General features: G+C 41.2%; 1 protein-coding gene across 2 annotated transcripts; it reads right to left on the reverse strand.

Moving 5' to 3' along the window:
- Positions 1-1,965: 1,965 nt before the first annotated feature.
- On the reverse strand, positions 1,966-5,494 carry LOC119030177 (stonustoxin subunit beta-like). Of its 2 annotated transcripts, XM_037117568.1 has the most exons (7): positions 5,356-5,494; positions 4,537-4,639; positions 4,287-4,430; positions 4,076-4,192; positions 3,431-3,575; positions 3,016-3,062; positions 1,966-2,916 (listed from the first exon to the last, which is right to left on the reverse strand). In XM_037117568.1, exons 1-5 carry the CDS (start codon positions 5,426-5,428, stop codon positions 3,563-3,565), a joined length of 450 nt encoding a protein of 149 aa, XP_036973463.1. In that variant the 5' UTR covers positions 5,429-5,494; the 3' UTR covers positions 1,966-2,916; positions 3,016-3,062; positions 3,431-3,562. The 2 variants fall into 2 exon arrangements, with proteins under 2 accessions (XP_036973463.1, XP_036973462.1); XM_037117567.1 differs by lacking the exon at positions 5,356-5,494 and having other exon boundaries at positions 4,537-5,253.
- Positions 5,495-22,207: the final 16,713 nt, after the last annotated feature.

A 22,207-nucleotide genomic window follows, 5' to 3' on the forward strand; every position in this document is an offset into this window, starting at 1 on the left:
TTTCAGTCACGTTCTGCTCAAACCAATAAAATCTCATTTTAAAGCTACATTATGTAACTTTTTTTACAGCTTCATAATCATTGTGATGGTACAGTGTCTTGTAATAGGATGATTGTCGTCTCCGTCTCAGCCACTCCGGCCCCCATTACTTGTTTCTGCACAATTAAAGCCTTTCTTCCAGTCTTTTGATATTTAAATGATATTTCATTCATTTCATTTTCTGAATGCTTTCCTGGGAATGTTGATGAGACACACTGTTCGCCATTTGTCATATGATTGCATGACTGTAGTACAGTCTGGGAGTCACACGCCACCGTTCAATACGGGTTATAAAAGCAGGACGGCTCCGTTTAAGAAACAGGGCATTGCGTGTTTGCTTCAAGAAACAAGTTTTCACAAGCATGCAGAAAGTCATGTTATAGTCCAGCAGCGACAGATAATGATCAACAAGATAAGACTACCATTACCCTTTCTGTGGAAATTCACTTGTTACAACAGCGTACAACAGTGAATCAGTGATAACCAAAAACCTGAAACAAGACAAACAGAAGAATAGAAATATAAAGTCAAATACTACTCATACCATCAATAAAAATAAAGAATCTATACACTATATTTACCTGTCACATTTGACCAAGGCAGACAGTTGAACATGATAATTGCACCCATAATTATAAGACACACAGTGTGATGTAATATACCAAAATAGTACCTCAAAATACATATAATGGCACTGAAAAATTGGATTGCACAGAAAACAAACAGGATTTGCACCAGATAGGATATGATTTGGATTTAGATTACTAGAAAACTGACTGGAAGATAAAACAATATATTAATGAATCATTAGGAAATCATTAGAAAAGGATAAGTTTATAAATATGTGTGAGTTGAAACACTGACTACTGTCTTGAACAAGCAGCCGAGGGGCATGAGTCACAACTCATTTAGTACTCATTTAGTATTTAAGTACTCATAAGTTCTTAATTATTGTTCCCAATATTTCTGATGTCATGGTAAAGCCATAGAAACACAGCATTTTGAGTGATATAAAGTCATATATTACAAGACTATGAGGACAATCTTACATCAATGTTCATTTTACAGACATCCCAGAGCTTTCAATGATATCCGATGATCATCATCAGGAATGTGCCATCTGTGTAAGAAATGCAGGTGTTCTATATTTATTGTTTGTGCTCAGTATTTACTATTTATTTACTAGCCCATGTTTGCATAAAATGTGTGGTTAAAAGTTAATTCTTGACCTTGATATGAAAGCTCTTCAGCAACTACTAAATGGACATTGTGGTGAGATTTTTTTGTCATCTGCTGTTTGCTGCTGCTGAATAGATATGTCATGTGGGGTTAATTGTTGCTTGTGCTGTCAGACTGTCATAACAAGACTTTTTGCATGTTACATGGGTGTCGAAATGTTTGTGGTTAGAACTCCCAACTGAATGTCATTTTCACTGTATTTCAACAAGAAGAGGAAGTTTTAACTTCTGATCTGAGTTTAATGAATGGACATGTTGTCAAAACTTCCTGATCAGAGCTTGACAACTTGCATCCACTGTCAGACCCAAGTGACTCACTTTTGTCGACAACACAGAAAGAAATATGACTGTAATTATTGAAGCCTCAGGCAGAAACTTGTCACTGCATCGTTTTAAACCAACAGGAGTGTTTCACTTCAGGTTTTTCTTTCCTGTAAAAAGACCTGTTGTGATCAGTAAACGGGGTGTGGCCTGAAGTTGGAAGTTCACAGTGTGTGAATGCTACAAACCACCGGAGTCTGCAGTTAGCAGCAGGTTCCTCCCCTGAGTGTGTCACAGTTAAATTAAGCACATTAATACCTCAAACACGAGGAATGAGCTACAATGTCTTTCTCTGGTCAAAAAACAACATAAAGACATCTGTGTAATCTTGGAGAGGTCAGTCACACAGTGAAATCTGTCCGTCAAACATGAGATTTTATTAAAAAGAAATCTTGTATTCAAAAGTTTACACTATTACTGATCTGGGTTGATTTTGTATTGCACCTTACACAAAACTCCAATTTGAAAATGTACCGAAACACAATGTAATGTATGAAAAGTTTCCATAAATGATCACAGCTAGATGACTGGTGTGCTGTCTCAAATTTTGAGCTTCAGGTGAAACGTGTTACATAACTCAGTTGCATGTGCATAACAAAAAACAAAAAACAAAAGTGAAACAAGCTAAATGTTATTCAGATGATGTATCACTTACACCACATGGTGGCAGCATTTTGTTAACTGCTCACTCTGTTTGTGATCCCGTACAGACTGAACTATCAGGTGAACAATGATAGAGTTTCTCTCTTCTACGAGGAACACAGAGACAGTGAGGAACCAGACCTGTCAGACCAGAACCCAAACCCAGGATAAAGAGGTTCGGTGAAAGTGCTCTTGAAGGTGTGGAGGTGGATCAGTGTGTCAGAGGAGACTCCATAAAAGGATAGGGTGCCAGCAGGATAGTCCACATACACTGCTACTCTGCAAGAGATGGAAGAGGAAGAAGAGGAAGAAGAGGAGGAGGAGGAGGAGGAGATGGAGATTGATGTTCTTTTATTGTTGTGACAGACAGAGTAACAACCCTTGGAGCAGGTCAGACACCAGGACTGATCATTCCATCCAAAGAGACAGTCATATCCACTCCCTCTCCTGTTAATTCCTCTGTAAGTAAGAGCTATATGAAGTCTTCCTTTCCACTCAACCTCCCAGTAGCAACGACCAGTCAGACCATCTCTACACATCAGCTGACACCAGTCAAATCTGTCCGGATGATCAGGATATGACTGCTCCTCATCCACATGGGACACCTTGCTATTGTTGTCGGACAGTTTGATCTTTTTGTTTACTGTGTTTGGGTCGAGCGTGAGTTCACAGGAATCTGATGGAGAGAACATTTTGGACTGAGTGCTGTTACAAATTGAAGATGGTCGAATGTGTGCTGCTTTATTTTTATCAGTCAAATTAAAAACACACTTACACTTCCTCAGGCCCGGTGTTAACCATCGCAGTCCACAGGGCTCCAACCTGAAAAGTGGAGGAGGTTTAGACCAGAGGTTCAGACCTCTTTCAGCATGTAACCATTGACAATGCTTGGCTCGCATACAGAGTTTTGTTATTCTCTAATCAAATAATCATTTTCTCTTATTTATGCTCTACAATATTAACTCCTCACTAAATGTGTCCTTCTGCTGTTTGCCGTTTGCTGCTGTGCAGGTAGTGTACACTACATTGAGTTTATCAGCGCTTGTTCCTGTGTTCTGGTCCTGAGAAGTAATCTCTTGTGCCATAATGACTTTTATCTCTCAAAGTAAAGCAGAAAGTATGATGAAATTGGTACAGCACCACAGAGCCAGGCTGACAGAAAAATTCCGGCTTGTCCAGCCTCTTCATACCTGAGTGTGTCCAGTCTCCAGTGTGGATCTTTCAATCCAGCCAACAGCACCTTCACTCCAGAATCCTTAGTCCTTAGACCCTGCAACCTTGGCATTGGGACCTCAGAAACTGAATCTGGTTCATGTCCAGGTTCAGATTTCAGAGCTTGAAAGCCAAGGCACGAAGCAATATTGATGATCTGGCAGAAAACAGGTCGAATTGGGCTTGTACAAATACTGTAATTTGGGGAATGAGGAACAGGTGAGCAGTTGGATATGGGAGTTAGGTGACTGAGGTACGAAAGTCTGACAGAATCCAGTGGAAAGATCAGAGTCTTGAGAGTTCCTAAGTAATGCGTTGGTTTAAGAGATATGAGACGTGGCTGGAGACAGGGATAGAGGAGTAGACTGAGTAAATTAAAGATAATGGGAGGAAAAATTAACCATTAAACCTCTCTGAGTAACAGCTCAACAATGAATGAATGAATAGATGGTTTAACAGCATGGTAAATTCATTTTTTGTGTGTGTGAACAACTGAGATTGACACTTTGAATGTAATTAGAAGCAGCAGTCTGAAAATGTGCTCTTGTCTCCATATTTAAACAAGACCATGTCTGCACCCTCTCCATGTGGAGAGGTGTGACAAAAGAGTTTGAAAATGTTACCGTCCATCAGCAGTGTGCCTAAAAGCAAGAGGAGGCTCCATTGATGCATCACTCTTCATGGAAACACAGCTGTGTTCAGGTCCAGGTCCAGTGGAATCTGAACTCTGCTGGTGGATCCTAAAGCACAATCAGCACAGATAGATGTGCATGATTGATGAACAAAAAAAACTGATGTTTTCTTTCAGTTTTTTTTTTCACTTAAAAATTTTACCTTCTATCAGCAGATTTCCTAAAAACAAGAGGGGGCTCCATAGATGCATCACTCCTCATGGACACACAGCTGTGTTCAGGTCCAGGACCAGGATCAGGACCAGGACCAGGGCCAGGAGAACCTGGTCTCTGCTGCTGCATTAGGCTTCAACATGACAAACACAGAGCTCTGAGTGTGAGTAATGTAGTGATTTGAATGCTGAATTCTGACATGGGGAAGAGTCATGGGTGGTTAAAGATCCTCATCTCACCTCCGAGCTTTGGTCTGGGTGTCATATTCCCCACACAGAGTGGTTTTAAAGGGAGGGACTTCTTCGTCTCTGTCCTCGTACCGATTCATAGCAGAGTCCACACCTTTGCACAAACACAACAACCAGCTGGGAGAACTCACGCACTAACTGATTATAACACCAGCTAGCTGATACTGCAAACACTAGCTAAAGCTTATGTTGCTAGCTAGCAAACATGTTTCCATTCTTTTCAAGGAAAGGAGATACTCCTGCACTTTTTTGATGGTTTGACGACATACAATATCAGTATATAAGAGGTGCACACTGCCAGAATTCAAAGGTAGTTCAAAATATAGGGGGCAGCATATCGAGTAACCCACAACTGTTGCTAACTATACATTTTGATGTAGCTTTGGCTGTAGCTAGCTAATTAGCTAATGAGCTTATTACCTCAGTAAACCGCAGAGCGAGGGAATGACGTTAAACCTGACTGGAGTTTGTCAGGGACTCGGAAAGGGGGAAGTCACCTTGAAACTAAAATTCTGACCATATCTTACACATAGCCCGTTTAAAGGATTGAGATCTGCAGGTGAGAGGAATTTCTCAGCTGTGTGTTTGGTGGAGTAAGAAAGACTGACGTAAGCTTTCAGCCCATAGTACAGACTCGGATCCCTGCTCAACAGTGCTCAACATCATACAGCCTGCTCCTCCAGACCAATGAAAGTCCTGCCTGTATTGATCCTTTGTCGCTTCGTTGTCATTTGAAGCAACACTGCAGCAAAACAATCAGTGGCATCATCGTGAACAGAAAACATGTCAACCAATCAGAGCTACACTTACTGGATTTTAAGCCATGAACTTCGACCATGTACAGTTGTCTTCTGTCCTCAGCAGGTCTGTGTGGAAAAGGCATTGGATGAAGTGAGGTAACACTGATTCTTTTCTTTCGTCAGGGAGGGTGTGAGTCCTCCCGTCACCATGAAAGCACGCCTTTGTGGTTGAGCTGAATCTCACTCTGAGGATCAAATGTAACTGTGAGAACCTGTGAGGTCCTCACAGGTGAAACAAGTCTGTCAGAATAAAATTCATTTTCACCTGTAGAAAAAACAACTCCAACCTGTAAAGAGTTGGACTGGCACCTGACTGGCAGTTCAGAGTACACACCCTCTTTGTGCCCTTATAACTCGATACCTGTCTGGACTAGTAGTGAAGATATAATCATACAGAAGCTACTGCTGTGTAGAGTTTTACAAGCTGAGAGCCATCTAGTTCTATTATAATCCAGAGTAGACAGTCATCTCTACAGCCAATATCTTCAAAACTCGGCACCTCACACCAAAACAATCCAGATGAATAATTAGCACTACTGGTAAGGTGAACTGTCCCTTTAAGTCAACAGACACTTGACCGAGAGTGTTTTTTGTTTTTTTTTAATTTACTTTGTTAATGTTGTTGCACCTGTTGGGCCAGGGAAACATACCCAGTTATTATTTGTAATGAAAGAAGCCTAGAGGCCTGTTCAGCTGGAGTGGTTGAGAACAGCTGCGTGGGTGTGCAGGGAGAGTAAAGTAATTATAACGTAAGGCTGACAGATGAATGTAAAATGTAGTGGAGTAAAAAGTACAACATTTCTCTCTGAAATGTAGGAGAGTGGAAGTGTAAAGTACGTTTACATCAAACTTTTCGTTATTGGTGTGTTAACTGTGAGGTGATGTCAATAGCGAAGAGGAACAGTTCCCCTGTTTGACCAGTGGAGGGCAGTAATCACACATGATCATTTCTGAATGAGTCAGTTCCACACTAACACCACTGTTACTGTCATTACTGTGTCACTGAATTCAGTTTTCAATATAGTGCTTTATCTTTTCACTTCCCCTATTAGCTGGAATAACACCAACAGTGACATCACTGTTTGAACCTTTATTGTTCATATCCATAGTTTATATCGTCCCATCGTTACAGGTGGTGTTGTAGTTTCACACTGTGACAGCTCGAGGGCAGTGAAGAGTCAGTTTACGCAGACACACCTCCTCCTCTCCCTCCCTCCCCTCCTCTCCTCCTCCTCTGCTGTGAGTCCTGTCTTCCCCCATCAATCTTTTATTTTGAAACTTAACTCTGGTGTCAGTCTGCTGTTGAAGAGGTGACATTTGTTTCCCCAACAAAGACACAGAATATATACTGAGGAGTTCGATTTTTAAGTGTCAGCATTGATTTGAACTGACTGATTGCTTTTACTTTGGATTGATCCATGTTAAATAATCCCTCTCTGTGTATTGCATTTGTCGATATTATGATTATACTTTTGCCACTTTTGGGTGGACGCTCAGAAACTCATGACACTTTAAAACCATGGTCAGAGTGGTAAATACCTCAATTTAATGTTGCAGAAGGGCTTGTCAGGTGCCTTTAAACACTTTTTTGACACCTTTGAAGCACTTAAATTATAGTTTATATTTACAGAATCCACCTTAAAATTGCTCACTGAAGACTGAACGACTTTCATGATGCTAACGCTTTTGGGTTTTGGACTGCCTTTCCAATATTAAACACTGAACATTGACCAATGTGCAGCAAACTTGACGTTTATAATATCCCTTTTATTGATGTGTGGAAAGTGGATCACCATGGTAAACCATTTTAACCAAGCCAAACAGGAAGTGGAAATAACTCTGCTAATTTCCAACCGATCAGCCTCTAACTTCATACAGTTATTTTAACGGACCAATCCTGGTCATACCTGTGAGTCTTAGTCATAGTGCCACCATTTATATTGTGCTGTCTACTTTTCATGTATAATTTGTGCCACATTCAACTTCTTCTGGAATTATGCGACAGCCACGATGATTCAGAGCCGAGTGAGCCGGCCTACAGTGACATGAGGACAGCTGTTGATCCCCCCTGGAGCTATATGTGGGAGCAACGGCTGTGTAACGCTGCTTGATATTGTACATTGGTTGTGCAAATTCCAAAAAATGTAATATGCCTCAAATTATCTACAACCAATTAATTTTGGGGGGTTGGGGGGATTTTGGAGCCCTTAGGGATGTGGGCCCTCAGGCGAGTTGAAACATGAAACAAAAAGGCAGCTCGCACACTGCTGGGCTCCAACATCCACTCAGTTAAAGCACCATAATCGTGATGTTTCAAGCAACACTGCTCTGGGGGAATATGCAGACTTCAGGAAGTTGGAGATCAGTTTTTAATTGGCTCCACTATATATAGCTAGTAGAGTATATCTTTAAAATTGAGTTTGAAAGCAGTGAAATGCACAAGGTCAAAGATCATATCCTTTACAGTCTGCAAAATTTTAAATAACTGACTGATCATGTAGATGCGGTTTTTAACACCAAGCCATTTAAATTATAAGCAACTGGTTCAACTGCTGTCAGTGAAAAGTAATGAGGCCTAAAAACAGTTTTAAATGGTTTGATTTTCTGTCAGTCTGACCTCCAGCACAAGACAGGAACATCTGAATGTATTTTTTTGTTTTTTGTTTTTTTTTTAATTTTCCCCCATGCAGGGGATTTATGCATCGCGTACTGCACAATCAATCAGGTCTGAAGAAAAATCAACAATACCTTTTTTTTTCTTTTTCTTTATCAGTTTCTGCCCTTGAAACGCTCTTTCCCGTGGAATTGTCTCACTTGCGGCGCGTTGTGTTAGTGTGTGTTGTAACTATTACCGGTCGCAGTGCGTTAGATGGCTTGAAATTGATTTGAATAAAGACTCGGAGTGAGGTGGGGGGGAGAGAGAAAATAAGGAGGTGTTTGTTATATACGGGGAGACAAAAAGGGGCGGAAAAAAGCGTGGCCAAGGAGAGAGGGCAGCCTGAGCCTGCTTTGCATGCACGGGGGCTTCTGTGGGAGAAGGAGTTGACAGGGCGCCGCAGTGCTGCCTCCAGCTCTCAGACAACAGCTGCTCAGAAAGAAGAGACGTCCTGAGGGTGCTGCGACATGTCTCGCTCTTTCCCCATCTCTCTTTTTCACCTGTCTGCCTCTCTCCCTTCTCACCGAGCAGACACACGCCAGACACATGTGCAACACGCCGCCTTCCCCACATTCACACGCATCCTCCTTTCTCAATGACACACACACACACACACACACACACACACACACATGCACCCACACTTCGGGGGCGTGTGGGTTGTGAGATTCATAAGAAATTGGCAGGCTGCCTTCGCTCAAACAAAAACACTCAAAATAAACCAGGTGAAGCTGAATTTTTGATGGGATCCGCCGTTTGCTCTGCTTACCTGGAGAGCTGTTTATGAAGGATAATTATCGGCTCTTTAATGGAAATGAAGTATTCTTCCTCCCTTATTTTCCGAGCTACTGATGACAGGCACCCAAATGGACGAGCCATTTGCATTACCATCAGAAACCCATTATTTTTTTTTCTTCTTTTTTTATTTGCATTGGTTTAATTGATTACTTTTGAAGTTCGCGCGATAGCTTTTGATCCAGTTCCTCTCTCAAAGAACAGCGAGCCAATTTTATGCAGAGTAGTTTTACTTACGACCTGGGAACCACACGCTGCAATATTTTTTTTATTTCCTTTTTATTTCTCGCAGCAACAATGAAAGATTGTTTGATGTTGCAGCACACATTCTTTGAGATTCACGAAGCCTTTTTCCTTTCACAGACAAAAGCTCATTAAAAAGACAAAACTTCGGCAGCAGTTTAGATGTTTGCATACGTTTTATGAATGCAAAAACAGTGGGGGGACAATTTTATGCATTTAAGAAAAAGAATGTAAGCGTTTAATGGTTGGGAATGGTTTACAGCGGTGTCGTGTAATGTAAGCAGATACAAGTGCTTATCAAAGGAGCAGTTTACCCATGAATGAAAATTCAGCCCTTATCTTTCCCCCCCTCAGGCTGAAGAAGAGTCAAGTGAATTTTTTTGTAATCCACCAAACATTTCTGGAGCTTCGCATCAAAACAGTTACGCAGCATTCTCAAGTAAAGTAGGGACTAGTTTTAAAACGAATATAAGAAACATAAAATTGCTGTATACAGGCATTTGGCTTAAACCAAGTCTTCCGAAGCCTGGCGATCCCACATTGATTTGATTGATATTATTTACAGGCAATTTAAAGCCAAAATCTTCACTGTAGCTGATAAGTGAAGAGCATACACCCAATCAGATGTGGGTTTTTTGTACTTGAGTGAACTGCTCCTTTAATGTCTTTTTCAAGAACACCAAGACCTCCTGTAGACACCTATAGATGGATGTCGGTGAATAAAAAGACAATGAATGACAGTGAAACACATGTATAATAATACAAAATATAACTTAACATAAGAAATTGCTTACCAGTCCTGTCACACGTCTTTACAGATACAGATACATTAGAGTGTGTTTGGAACATTTGATGAATTTTTTTTATGCCGCACAGAAATTCCTTATAAATGGACTTCACAGAATCGTCTCGATCTGTGTCGCCTCTGAAGCTTTAATTTCAAATTAATCTAAAATGAGTGCATGACACATTTATGGTCACTTCACATTTATAAGGCCAAGCTTTACATTAATATAGATGGAACCGGAATGAGAGTCAGTAGCCAGTTTTTGTTTGGGTACTTTTAATTACTTTCATCACTTTAGAGGTGACCCAGTTCTAAAAAATCAAAACATGCAGAAAGGCCGGGCGGGATGCTGGGAATTGGGTGAGAAATAATTACTGTACCTCATGAGGTGGATGCTAGCTGAAGAAAACCTTCTGTCCATGTGGATAGGAAAAGAAAAGAAAAGTTTTATCTGGGTGTTGGATTTCACGACCCATGAATCTGTGTCCAACTGTGAGTCAGAATGACAATAGTTATTGTTGTCTTAATCTTATTACTCATTTTAGAGCAATAAAATTGGGTAAAGTCATTTCACAGCTTTCCTTTTCAGTTTGCTCTTCAATTGATAGCACATAAAGGGAGAGAAAGATGAGCCCCTTCTTCGCTTTTTGCCCTTGGTTTGTCAATATAGAAAAGGAGAGGGGATTGCAGAGGCGAGGACATGGCATGCTCTGATCTCCAGACAGAAAGAAATCAATTTCAGAGTACGAGCAGTTCAGAGACGGGCAAAGACGAAACTAAGTTACAGCATGAGACAGTGAGGCTGCAGGAAGGTTCAAGCGTTTGTCACTGAAGTTTTAGAAATATAAAACAGGATCAAGAAGACTTAATTAAGATAAAAGATAATCAGTCAGGCTCGAAGCGATGGCAAACACAAAATGGTCTTGCTCCCGCTCCTCTGGAGGGCTCCGTCGTCTGTCTCGGGAGAGATGGGAAAATGCGATTCCTCAAGTGTGTCCGGGGTCTGTTCTCCCCCGGTTGGTCATGCCTGAGGACACATCCGAACAGAGCCTGGCATTTTCATAAGATGCCTGAACCGCCTCACCTCGTTCCTCACGATGCAAAGGGGGCTCAGTGCTTTCCAGAATCACCGAGCTCTCTTTAACGTAGACGAGCCACCCGGCGACTTAAACCTCATTACGGTCCCTTTGTGTTTTGCAATCTCGTTCTCTCTGTCACTGCTCAAAGCGTGTGAACCGCAGGTGAGGATCTGAATGAGGACTGACTGATAAATTGAGAGTTTTTAGCTCTCACTTCAGCACGACATGCTCGTACAAAGCCTTGCCAGGCCCTGACTGCTGATCAATCTCCCAATCTTTAGTACCATCACTCTACAAAACCTCACCTGAGCAGCTCCTCTTGTGCCAGCTGCTCCCTCGACTGAGCAATTCTTTTTTTTTTTCCGGCATCACAGTCAGCTTCAGACCTCTCCACTGAACATTGAAGATCACAATCACGACGAAGCCAAACAGAGAACATGACTTGCAAAAAGCGTAAAAGCCACCAAAGGTCAACTTTTACTGCGCTGCTCAAATTATAAGTGCTCCCAAGTCCGAGTTCAAGTACTGAGACTGAATTGAATTGCAAAGCTCCGTCCTCCCGCAGTGTTACAAGGCCTGTTCAGGGTTGCCGACTCTGCAGATTTCTCATTAGAGTTGGTGACTTTTAACCTGTTTTAACCTTTCGCAGCTCATTTCCTTCGTTTTTAATCATCTCAACATGTCTTTTTCAGCTTTATTCTTTTTCTCAAAATGCAGTGTTTACAAGAGAGTTTGTTTTAATGCCCGCAGTCTCCTTGCTTTTCGCGACGCTTCAGTTCTGCAGTTTACCACATACTATTATTATGTGTGACCCAAATGCAAGACACTCAGAGGCATGCAGCCGAGAGAACGAGAATCGCGCTTTAACAAAATAAAGCTGAAGTCCACAAAATCCAAAACACAAGCAACGGAAAGGTAGGCGGAAATAGGCTGGAGACAAAAAAAGGAATTATCCAAGAGCTGAAAGTAATCAAACCAAGATAACACAAGGACACCAGCAGCAAACACAGGTAAAACACAAGTAGGAAACGGGGAGGGAACCGATAAGAGACACAGAGGATGCAGGACTAGTGGGGAAATGTGCTGAAAAAGACTGAGAGAAAAACAAACAAACAAAGGCTGAAATACACAGGGACTATAAATGAAACACAGGAGGGAAAGAGACAAAGGCAGGAAGTGGAAAGTCACAAAAAGACACACTAGGATGATCAACCTGTTTACACACTGATTCCTCAAACTGCTGTCCTTCTGTTTTTGGTTGTAGAAAGGCTGCGAAAGTAGAGTGTGGAAAAGTTTCCAATGCAGAGGCAGTCCCTCTCACCACAGCTCCATGGACACCGCGTCAACTTGTGGAGAAATCCAAAGCTTAACGGGCCTCCTGTGTCTATTACTCCTGCTAATCTCCTTGTTATAGTGTTTCACTGAAGTTGCAGTAAGCCAGAGGAGGAACCTGAGTTGGGTTTATTCTGCCACCAACTGTCTAAAATTGGCAGTTTCCCTGCTGCTGCTGCTGCTGCTGGGTAACCCTTCAGAGGAGATAAGTGTGCTTGGCCCTCTGTGGCACAGTGCTTACAGCCTGCCCGTAAGATGGATCATGTTATTGGTCCCTATCTCTCTTCTAAAATGTTCATTGGTGAAGGGCAAGCTGGCCTTGTTGTTGAGCCGGTGCATGACAACTATGCAGGTTTAACCCGTAATACGCATATGTGTTTATCTAAATATCAAGTGCAGGAAATGGATGTTTTATGCCGGCCGTGTAAGTGGCACAAAACGGAACGTTTCCAGTAATTTCATGGTGCAGGAATGATAACATACAAAGGTCATATGCTGATATACTGAAATAGAACAGCAGCCAGTTGCAGATCTCAAGGATTCGGGGCCACCGCTCTGACCTTATATGTAATGAAAGCATAACCAAAGTGTTTATGAACTCCAGGCTCTGAATGCCAACATATCAACTGGTTCGTTTGGATATTAAGTGATGCTTCTACTCATTCAACCTCACAAGATCTTCAGTGGGTTCATGAATCCAAGTCTATTGAGAATGAATGTAAAAAAAACAAGTCATGATCCCAAAGATCCCATGACGCAATGTTCTGCAGAAAAGCTGAGAGAAACACATATTGATAATGATAATCCATTTGCATTTTAATGTAAAGCAAAAAAAAAAAAGAAAAGAAAAGGCGCATCTTGGATTTGGATCACAGTATATACAGGACGTGATATGCATGCATTTGGATATCAAAAGCACGGACAGCTGTTCAAATCTTAAGAGAGAGAATATTGAGTAGATGTGGGGCGTCACAGAGGTGGTAGACTGTATACTGCAGATGAATATGTGATGATTGGATGGAGCACCGGAGCCTGTGATTATGAATTACAGCCGACTCATGTGGGCCAGGTTCTGCCTGCTGTGCCCTGATTAGATTACTGACTTTAAATGAGACCAAAGATGTTGTTTTTGATAAACATACAATGTACTCTGGTCCTCCTTCATTCAGGTGTGACCCCCCCCCACCCCAGGGCAATTTGAAAAAAAAAAAGTTGAAAATGAAACACGAAGGAAACTGATTTGAGTAATTTCTAAAGAGCTGGGGAAGAAGCAACGATTAGTTGTTTTGGCCTCCGTTGACCTCGCTCTCCCCACTCTCTGCATGATGCATTTGTACCCTGTTGTTCCCATTAATTGATTTCATTAACAAGATTTAGAGTCGACCTCATGGTGACGTAGAGGAAGACTCTGGATCAACAAAGTCATTGATTCAGCGTCTGGGAACCATGAAATGTCTGTACAAAAAGTAAAGTGAATCTATTCTCCAGTGTATTCCACAAGTGGAGATAAACTGACATGCTGCTAGCCCGACCAAAAACAGCTCAACTGGGAATACGCATCGTATGAGCACATTATGAAGAAGAATAATGAAGCTCTGACACTAGATTTAGACATCGGACTCTTTTAAAACAGAGGACCATGAAATGAGCTCATGATGCATCACTGACTGTAGATGATGTTGAACTAGGGTGGTGGAAATTCCATTTGATAAAATTTTCCAAACCAGTTAACATGCAATAAATCTGAGAGTCAATTTTTTTTTCGAGCCATGTGTCATTTCCCCGAATATTCAAAGGCCGTAAAAATGCAAAACTATTTCCATTGTCAGTAAATCCATAGCCAGTTAAGAGTTTGAGTTCCAGCTTTTCACAGTTAATACGATATGATCAGATCCACAGCCCCCCCACCCCCCCACCCCACCCACCGACTCTTCATCTCCATCACTCAAGTGTTTATTTACCATCTAATTAATTTCTGTTGTCCCGGAGGACTTGAGATGTGATTCGAGACTTAACCTGACAAGACTTGAGCATGAAAACAACTCTCGGTCGTGGTTAAGTTAGTGAAAGTGTCAGGCTCGATTTCTTCCTGCATTATTCAGATATATCCTGGGGCTTCACACAGGCCAGAGCTGGCACTGTTAGCTGGAGTGAGAACAAACAGGAGCTCTGGGTTCTGGGGATCAGGACCAAAAACTGCTGTTAGCTGTTACAACAAGGTGAGACACCTGCAAAATGGTTGTTGTTCATGTTTGTAACCTGGATCTCTGACGTGTACAGCGCATGAAATCTAACAATGTTGTAATAACTCTTTGACCCTTTGAGTCTGTCCACATAGGAAAAACGACCGAACAGGTCAAATAATGAAAGTAGCTTATTACGACCCATAGCTACATTTGTGGTAGCAGGCACTTATTGGGCAGACTGACATTCAATCTGAGGAGCAAGTTTGGCACAATATTTCTTTTTCTAGTCCAGAAGTTGTTTATTGCTCGCAAGCGAGAGTCACATATCAGGAGTGCATAGATGATGACTGAAGAGAGGCAGTCTTTCTTCAGCATTTATAGTAGAACACCGACACACACAATTGCAGCTCATCGTTTGTAATAACCCAAAACAATAAAGCATTTTTCCAACCATCTAAACATCCACCTCATGACAGACATAAGACTTCTTATACACTTCTACCATTGTTGTGTGTCAAATGTCAACCTAAGGTTAAAACAATTATACACAGAAGAAGCTTCACCAACCCCCAACCCCATACCTAAGTTAGACATTTTCCCTGAACATTGTGCCATATAATACATCCCTTCATACCATGCAACCAGATGACTATCATAAGACGGAAACTCATGTCTGAAGCCAACAGACACAAGATTTCACTTCACATAAATACTAATGTTGTATCTATATTGTTAAGTTTTATAATGTAAGAACAACATCTCAAAATAAAAAGGCACATTTGAGAATTTCCCTGACACTTGAAAATCAATAAAATGGAAAAACAAAAACAGATGCAGCGAAACAGTAGCAGACACAGAAAAAAATAAAGATACAAATAAAGTCTGTTAAAATAAAATGTTTGATTAACACACAAAATGTGTGTTATAAATAAAACATAACATTTGATTCAGTGAATCTCAATATATTACTGAAGGTTACTGCTGAGTCTATGTAATATCAGATTTTACATTTTTTCCCTTTAAAAACACTGATTCCTCCTGCTTCACACTGTTCTTTGTATTTGACCTCAAAAAGTAAACAACACTCTCATGTAAGCTTACATAAAAATGCATTGTCACGAGCCAAGGTCAGTGCTGCGCTAGCAAACACACAGGGCTCCTCAGCCATACCTCACAGCAAATATACACTATCTACCTGTAGTTTTGAATATCAGGAATAATTTGTCTTACTCTAAACAACAAAAAGATTATTGTACCAAAGAACGCATTGCTCATCCCCCTTTTTAAGGCTCTTTTAAAATATCACTGAAAAAAGGACATTGCCGGTGATGAATAATCCCTGTAATTAAATAAGTGATAGTTGAAGCGGATGTAACCCAGAGTATCACTGTCTGTCTTTATCCCGTGCAGTTCCTGCTCGTGCAGCTCCCTGAAGGCAGTCGGGAGGAGCTTCAAAAGGCTTTTGGCCATCAAGGGAGTTTCAGCCGGTTTCATCCTTGTCTTCCTGTTGCTTGTTTTGTTGTTGTTGTCGCATGAGGGACAGGAAGTATTCCACAGAGACAGCAGCTCTGCAGTTTGAAGGGACACACATTAATATTTAAATCAAACAAAAAATAATAATCTGAGGAAAAGAAATGTACATTGCATGGGATATACACTGACTTGAGGATGGGTTTGGGAAAGGGGTTCTCAAAGTTTTGATGACTGACCAACTTAAGGAGACAGCATATGATTGATGGCTGCACAGGAAATCTCATGAGCCTGTCACCAGATGTATGCTGGGTCTTCTAAAGGTGTTCAAAATTAATTATTTGAGCGCCAAATTCACCAGTTTTTTAGATAATGCAGATCACTCTATCTATCTCCTGAGTCTGTCGATGCAAGCGTGGATCAATTTTTCCTGAAATAAAAGATTCAAAAGGTATATTCTCCTCAAACATTCTGGGCTTTTTCCGGGGTGGCGTTTCCATTTCATTTCACGATAAAATGCCAACCTGTCCACTGAAATAAAGCACCACCACTGCTGACGGAATATAGGGACATTCACAAGGTGCCACTTGAGATCAGTTCAGCTGATATTCCTGACCTGACAGATGCTAGTCGTAGTTTCACGCAGCTGTAAAAGTTCGACAAGGTTCCTTGGTTTTAGGTATGAAGCACTACTTCTTTTAGGGGCTTATCATTTGTGTTTTTTATGGTTGCCCAAACCTTCTCCTGCCATCAGGGGCAGAGAGTTTGTACAGTGACCACTTACTGAACAGCACGATTTAGCAATGATAACCAATTTTCCTGATGTGATTTTGAATGCATAAAAGAAACATCTGAAGAAGTTTAGAAGTCTTGTGAAAGGTCGGCGTGGAAACAGTAAAAGAAAAATAGGTCCTAAATCCTGCTATTTCCTGGGGCTTGAAAAAAAATGATAAAGCCACCTTGGATCAGTGCCCAGTTAATGCAAGCGCTGCACAGAACAAATGCTGTTTTGTATGCTCACCTTGAAAATGCTCCTGCTCTAGGTGTCAGTCAGGGAATTGGTTCACCTGAAAGATGCTGAGTCTCATTTGAAAGTTGAGGAGAATCCCCCCCACCCTTCTTCCCCGTCCCTCCACCTGCTCGCCTCTGTAGTCCATCAGTGCGTTATTGTTTGCGACTTGTGTGTCCTCCTTTTTTCCATCTATCCACTCTCCCCGCACTGTGTGAAAGGCGTGGACTTGTGCTTGAGCGGGAACGATGGGCTCTCGAGCTGCTAGATTATGTTATTCGAGGCTCGCCCGCTCCCCCAGGTCCCTGCTTCGCGCTCAGAAAAGACCTGTTGTGTTGAGATACCGGCCAGTATCCCACTGTGCTGTGGCACGGCGGTGATCAGCTGTAATGTTTACCTGCTGCTGCATTGCAGTCAAGGTCAGAGGACTGTGATTGGCTGTATACGCCAGTTCTCAGACACCTATATGTGAGGTAAGGAGCTGATAAATATTATTATACACACAGACCGACCTTTTGATCTGCAGACTGAGATGGATGGGCGGGTTTAGTGGTGTTTCTAAGTGTTTTCCCTGCAGGGTGACAGTCAATCAGGCTTGACAGGAAGTATATGTTGCTATAGAAATGATCGGCTCCCATCAGTCTTCTTGGCATCCGCGGGCTTCACCACACGAGCACGTAGAGCTCAGCTTGAATGAAATAGAGGGTCATACGTTGTCAACCTAAATATGCAGCATCTTTTGGGCTCATCGCTGGGTGAGCCACATGCAAGCTGCCGGATACAAAAAACACGACGAAGAGGGTTAAAATGTCCCTAGCGTGTCACCAAGTTGATGGACCCAGGCTAACCTTCGCTGTCATCTCTGTCTGTTGTGTTCTTCCCCCATATACAGACTTTAATTGTGTACCAGGGTCATTATCATTCAGTCACAGTCTGTGGCGCCAGCAGTAGGTCCTTAATAAGGTAGCAGTTGGGTAATCAATCACAATGTGTCGGGCAGGTTTGACACATGACATCTAACAATCCAAACCACCAAAGCCTTCAACCACAGCTCTCTGGAGCTTTGAAGCTTTTTTTTTTCAGAACTGGTGCCAAGAAGGAGCTTCAAGGAGAAATTTGCTCTCCAAAAACATCTGAAAGCTGGAAAGCTACCAGCGATAACGTGAAATGTCCTGCATTTTCTGATTTGTTTGCCCCCATGAGGCTTAATATACATCATATCATGAAACTTTGATCATAAATTATCTCTCTGTTCTTGACCAAACCGTACCTGGAAAAATAAAATCCATTACCATCTAACGGTCTCAGTCTGTGCTTTAAATATGGAAAAATCCTGCTATTTAGAAATCAGTCCATGCTTTAACCTGCACACAGGTATCTTCAATAATTCTGGCTGATTAGACCTCTGCTCAGGTTCAAGTTGGGTGGAGCTGTAATTAGATTTACATGAGGGCACCAATATGCAAATGAAAAATGATAAAAATGGAGGCAGCTTTCTGTGCCGTTGTCCCTAGATGACTCACAACTCTCACTTTTATTGAGCTGCATTGTCGTGTAATGTTACACTGTGTCCAGTGCAGAATTGTACAGTTAGGAATTATCTTATTCAACTGTAAAATTACAGTTACAGTTACTGAGAAAAAATATGTAATTAAATGACTATTACTAACCAAAATATTGGTCATTGCGGTTACTTCTGAATATGTTATTTTCAGACGTGCCTTCATTGGAAAGCCTTGGTCTTTCACATTTCTCTTCTTACTTGACCTCAATTTCAACCTTGCATTGTGGCCTTGTATCATTTTTTTTTTCCATATATTATTTAAGAACACACAGGAGTGCCTTTTTGATGAAACCCGGTGATACAATGTTGCAGTCAGGTAAACTAAATGAGGGCATCTGTGTTGATATGTAGGGCAAATAACCGCATGTCTGTGCTGACAAACCAAGAGCAAAACAAAAGACACAAAAAAAGGGGATGACGCCCTGTTTTTCAGAACCGAATGCTTTCATGTTCTTTTCTTCTCAGTCACACATAATGCCGGGCGGAGGTATTAAGTGAAAGGTTGACAAGTTGTGTTTAGCCACACATTCCGCCGCGAAACTGCACGGATCATCCAAGAAGCTAATGTCTATTATCTGTAGGCAACAGCTTGAAAGTTTGATCCCTTTGATACTCCGTCACATCAAAGGGAGGTAAATAAAGGGAAATCACTGCTGGTGGGTTTATTGAGTCGACATGTTGTTCTGCTGTGTTTACTGCTCAGTCAAATGGGTGACAGAGAAGGATTTCCTCCGTAGTGACAGGCCTGCTCTCCAAACTGTGTCGCTCTGTTTCCGTTTTTAGTTTTTCCGAGGGAAAAAGCTGAGAGTGTGGCCCCTTGAAGTGTGCAGCCCCAGACAAACCTCGATATGTGTGCGTGGCTTCAGTCACAGCAGGTTGTTTTATACGTCAGGTTTCAATCTGGATTAACACCCCCTGCGGAATAAGATAGGTCTCTTTGTGGCATAATTAATGCGGGTCATGAATAATTTGTCTTTTTTTTTTCTTCTCAAGGTGAGGAATTCTTACAGATAAAGATAGACTCGCAGAAGCATGACAGAGAGAGCAAAATAAACTTCTTTGTCATCAGAATTAGAAATGCTTTGTTGGCAAAACTCATTTAGTTTTGGTGCGAACTTTTCCCCAAGCATCATGAAATTAGAATGATATAGAATAGCACAAACACCACATCGACAAAGTGTCGGCCATTTTACAGCTTTCCTGCCACATTTAGATGTAGATTATGGTTTTTAAAACATCCTTGTAATAATAAAGAGCCTGCATGTCAAGTTCCTAATAGTGAGTTCTAGTTTAATCTATTTATTTCTAAGTTATCTTGTCCACATGCCAACACATTCTTGTGAGTATAAAAAGCTGCAGGGAAGCATTTTATTTGTATTTTTTTTTATTGTAAACCCAATTTATGACTGCACACCTCTCATGTCTGCATCTATTTCTGATACTAGTATTGGTCAATTGCCCCTCAAACATACAGAGTCTGCCACTGCTTTGACATCCTGAGCCCCATTAAAGTGTGCTATTTTTCTAAAAGCAGTAGGAGCTTGACAGGCTTCTCTGCTGCAGAAAGTATTCACTACAATTCATATTCTGGCACAATGCCTCCTGTTTGGAGCCACAATATACATTCACAAAATAGTCTGTGATTTATGTGAAAAGTAACTGTTGAATTCCATTTGCAAAGGGGTGAATTTACAGCGAGTCGGCTGACCAGAGACAACCACATAAAAATGACAAGTAACAATGATATTCATTCTGCCCACAGCGATTTTTAGCTAAGCCAACCACCGTGGCATAAAGGTGCCATATAAAAGTTTGAAACTTTCTGAGTATCTCATCGTCTCTGAGGCTCTCTGAGTGTTTCACAGTTTTGTACCCCCATGTTGACATGATAAATGTAAACCTGCCAGAGTGAGGTGCTCCATATTCATAAAGCGTGTAAATAAATAGGCCATGGTGGCAGCAAATCAACCTGTAAACATGACAGATGGAGCGAGGGGGAAGGCAGTGACCCCCTCGCTTGTTTGGAGGAAAACCACACTGACGTGGCAGAAAACAGGAATCTTGACATAGTTTTGATTAAATTACTGGGCGGAGGAGAGAAGGCAGAAACACTGGCTGGTTTTGCTCTTCCCACCAGCGTTTCTCCATTTTACCCTACACATTATTCAAGAAAACATTTATGTGAACTGGCTGAACAAATGTTGATAAATCCATCTCATCAGACAAGAGTACAGGCTATGCTGAACTTTATATCAAAACCATAGATGGTATAAATATGGACGGAGCCAATACAGAAGTGCCTTAAACATGCACCCCTGCTTGGAAAGAAAGGTCTAATTGTATGTAAGCTTATGAGAAGATTACCCTACTTCTCACTTGATATGTTACCTTAGGAAACAGTTTCCTAATGAGTCAGAGTTTGGGCTTCAAAACAAAAGTCCAGTACCCAATGATGTCACGTGGAGTTTCATCAAAAATGAATTCATGTATGTTTTCTGATAGTTTCATACGTGATAACTGATGATCTTATTCATGTGAAGCCCTTGGCTTTATTTTTTTGTTGCCTGACTCTGGTTTTCTAACCTTCTTCAGAAAAGACTCTTGAACCTTCAGTGTCTTTGTTTCATATCACTTTGAGAAATGACAGAAGTGACCTCAACTCATCTGAAGCATCCTGATTCAAAAAAACCACAACGCAAAATGATCTCTGCCGTAAACGTGCAATCTACATGATTGCATGACACAATCTATAAGACTGAAAGAGCAGCTACTCCATGAATCCGATCTCTCGACGAGATTAATATTGCAATCGCGTTGAAAGGCTATTCATGAGAAGTATTTTAATAGCCCTGATATATCTAAATCAGACAGCTGCTGTCTGCACATAAATCTTCCTACTTCGATTGAGCAATGCCTCGTCTTAATTGGCGGGGCAGTATGGGGAGAATGTAATCACCTGCAGGTTGCAAAATCAAAACCAAACATTGTTTGCATTCCTGAAAGGACAGGCTGTGTGACTGAGGGAACAGTTTAGAGATTTAAATCTATCAGTTAAAGATATGATAAATATGGAGATCAGGCAGGAAAATGTACGGGAGCAGATGGGGGGTTGTTGGAGGAAAGGCACAAACAGCAAAAAGGAAAATAAAGAGTAAATTAGAGACAGAGAGACAGATGTAATGGCTTATCCAGACTGGAGTTTCACCATTGTTATTCATAGAATTGCATGCTTGGATTAGGAGAGGGTCCTCAGCCACATAGCATTCTCATGGCCTGAAATTGGCACTTAATTCAATGAGGGAGCAATGAGATCTGGCATGATTAGAAAAAAAAAAAAATACAGCACTAGCACAACTCGGCAAGGAGCTGAATGATACAAAGACATATTTAGATATGTTTACAAAGAGAAAAAAAACAAAACACCCCAAGTGCATTTTTACTGAACTAAAACTTTGCATTTTAAAGGGGCAGTTTTTAGGATATGGCTTGATTAGCTTAGTTTTACAATAGAATTAGAAAAATAACTAAAAAAAAACATAATTTGACACTGTGGTGTCAAAGACATCTATGTATTGTGCTGCAGGGAACAGCTTGCAGGCCCATCTTGTTTCGAAATACCAATTAAAATTGGCACAAAATGAGTCCAATGGCAACTGTTAATGTGTTAAAACTGTTAAAACAAACTCTCAGTGATAAACTCAAAATGTTTAGAAAGGAAATACACCTGAACAGAAAGTACAA

The sequence above is a fragment of the Acanthopagrus latus genome, chromosome 12 (assembly GCF_904848185.1).
Source record: "Acanthopagrus latus isolate v.2019 chromosome 12, fAcaLat1.1, whole genome shotgun sequence".
NCBI classification, from domain to species: Eukaryota; Metazoa; Chordata; class Actinopteri; order Spariformes; family Sparidae; genus Acanthopagrus; species Acanthopagrus latus.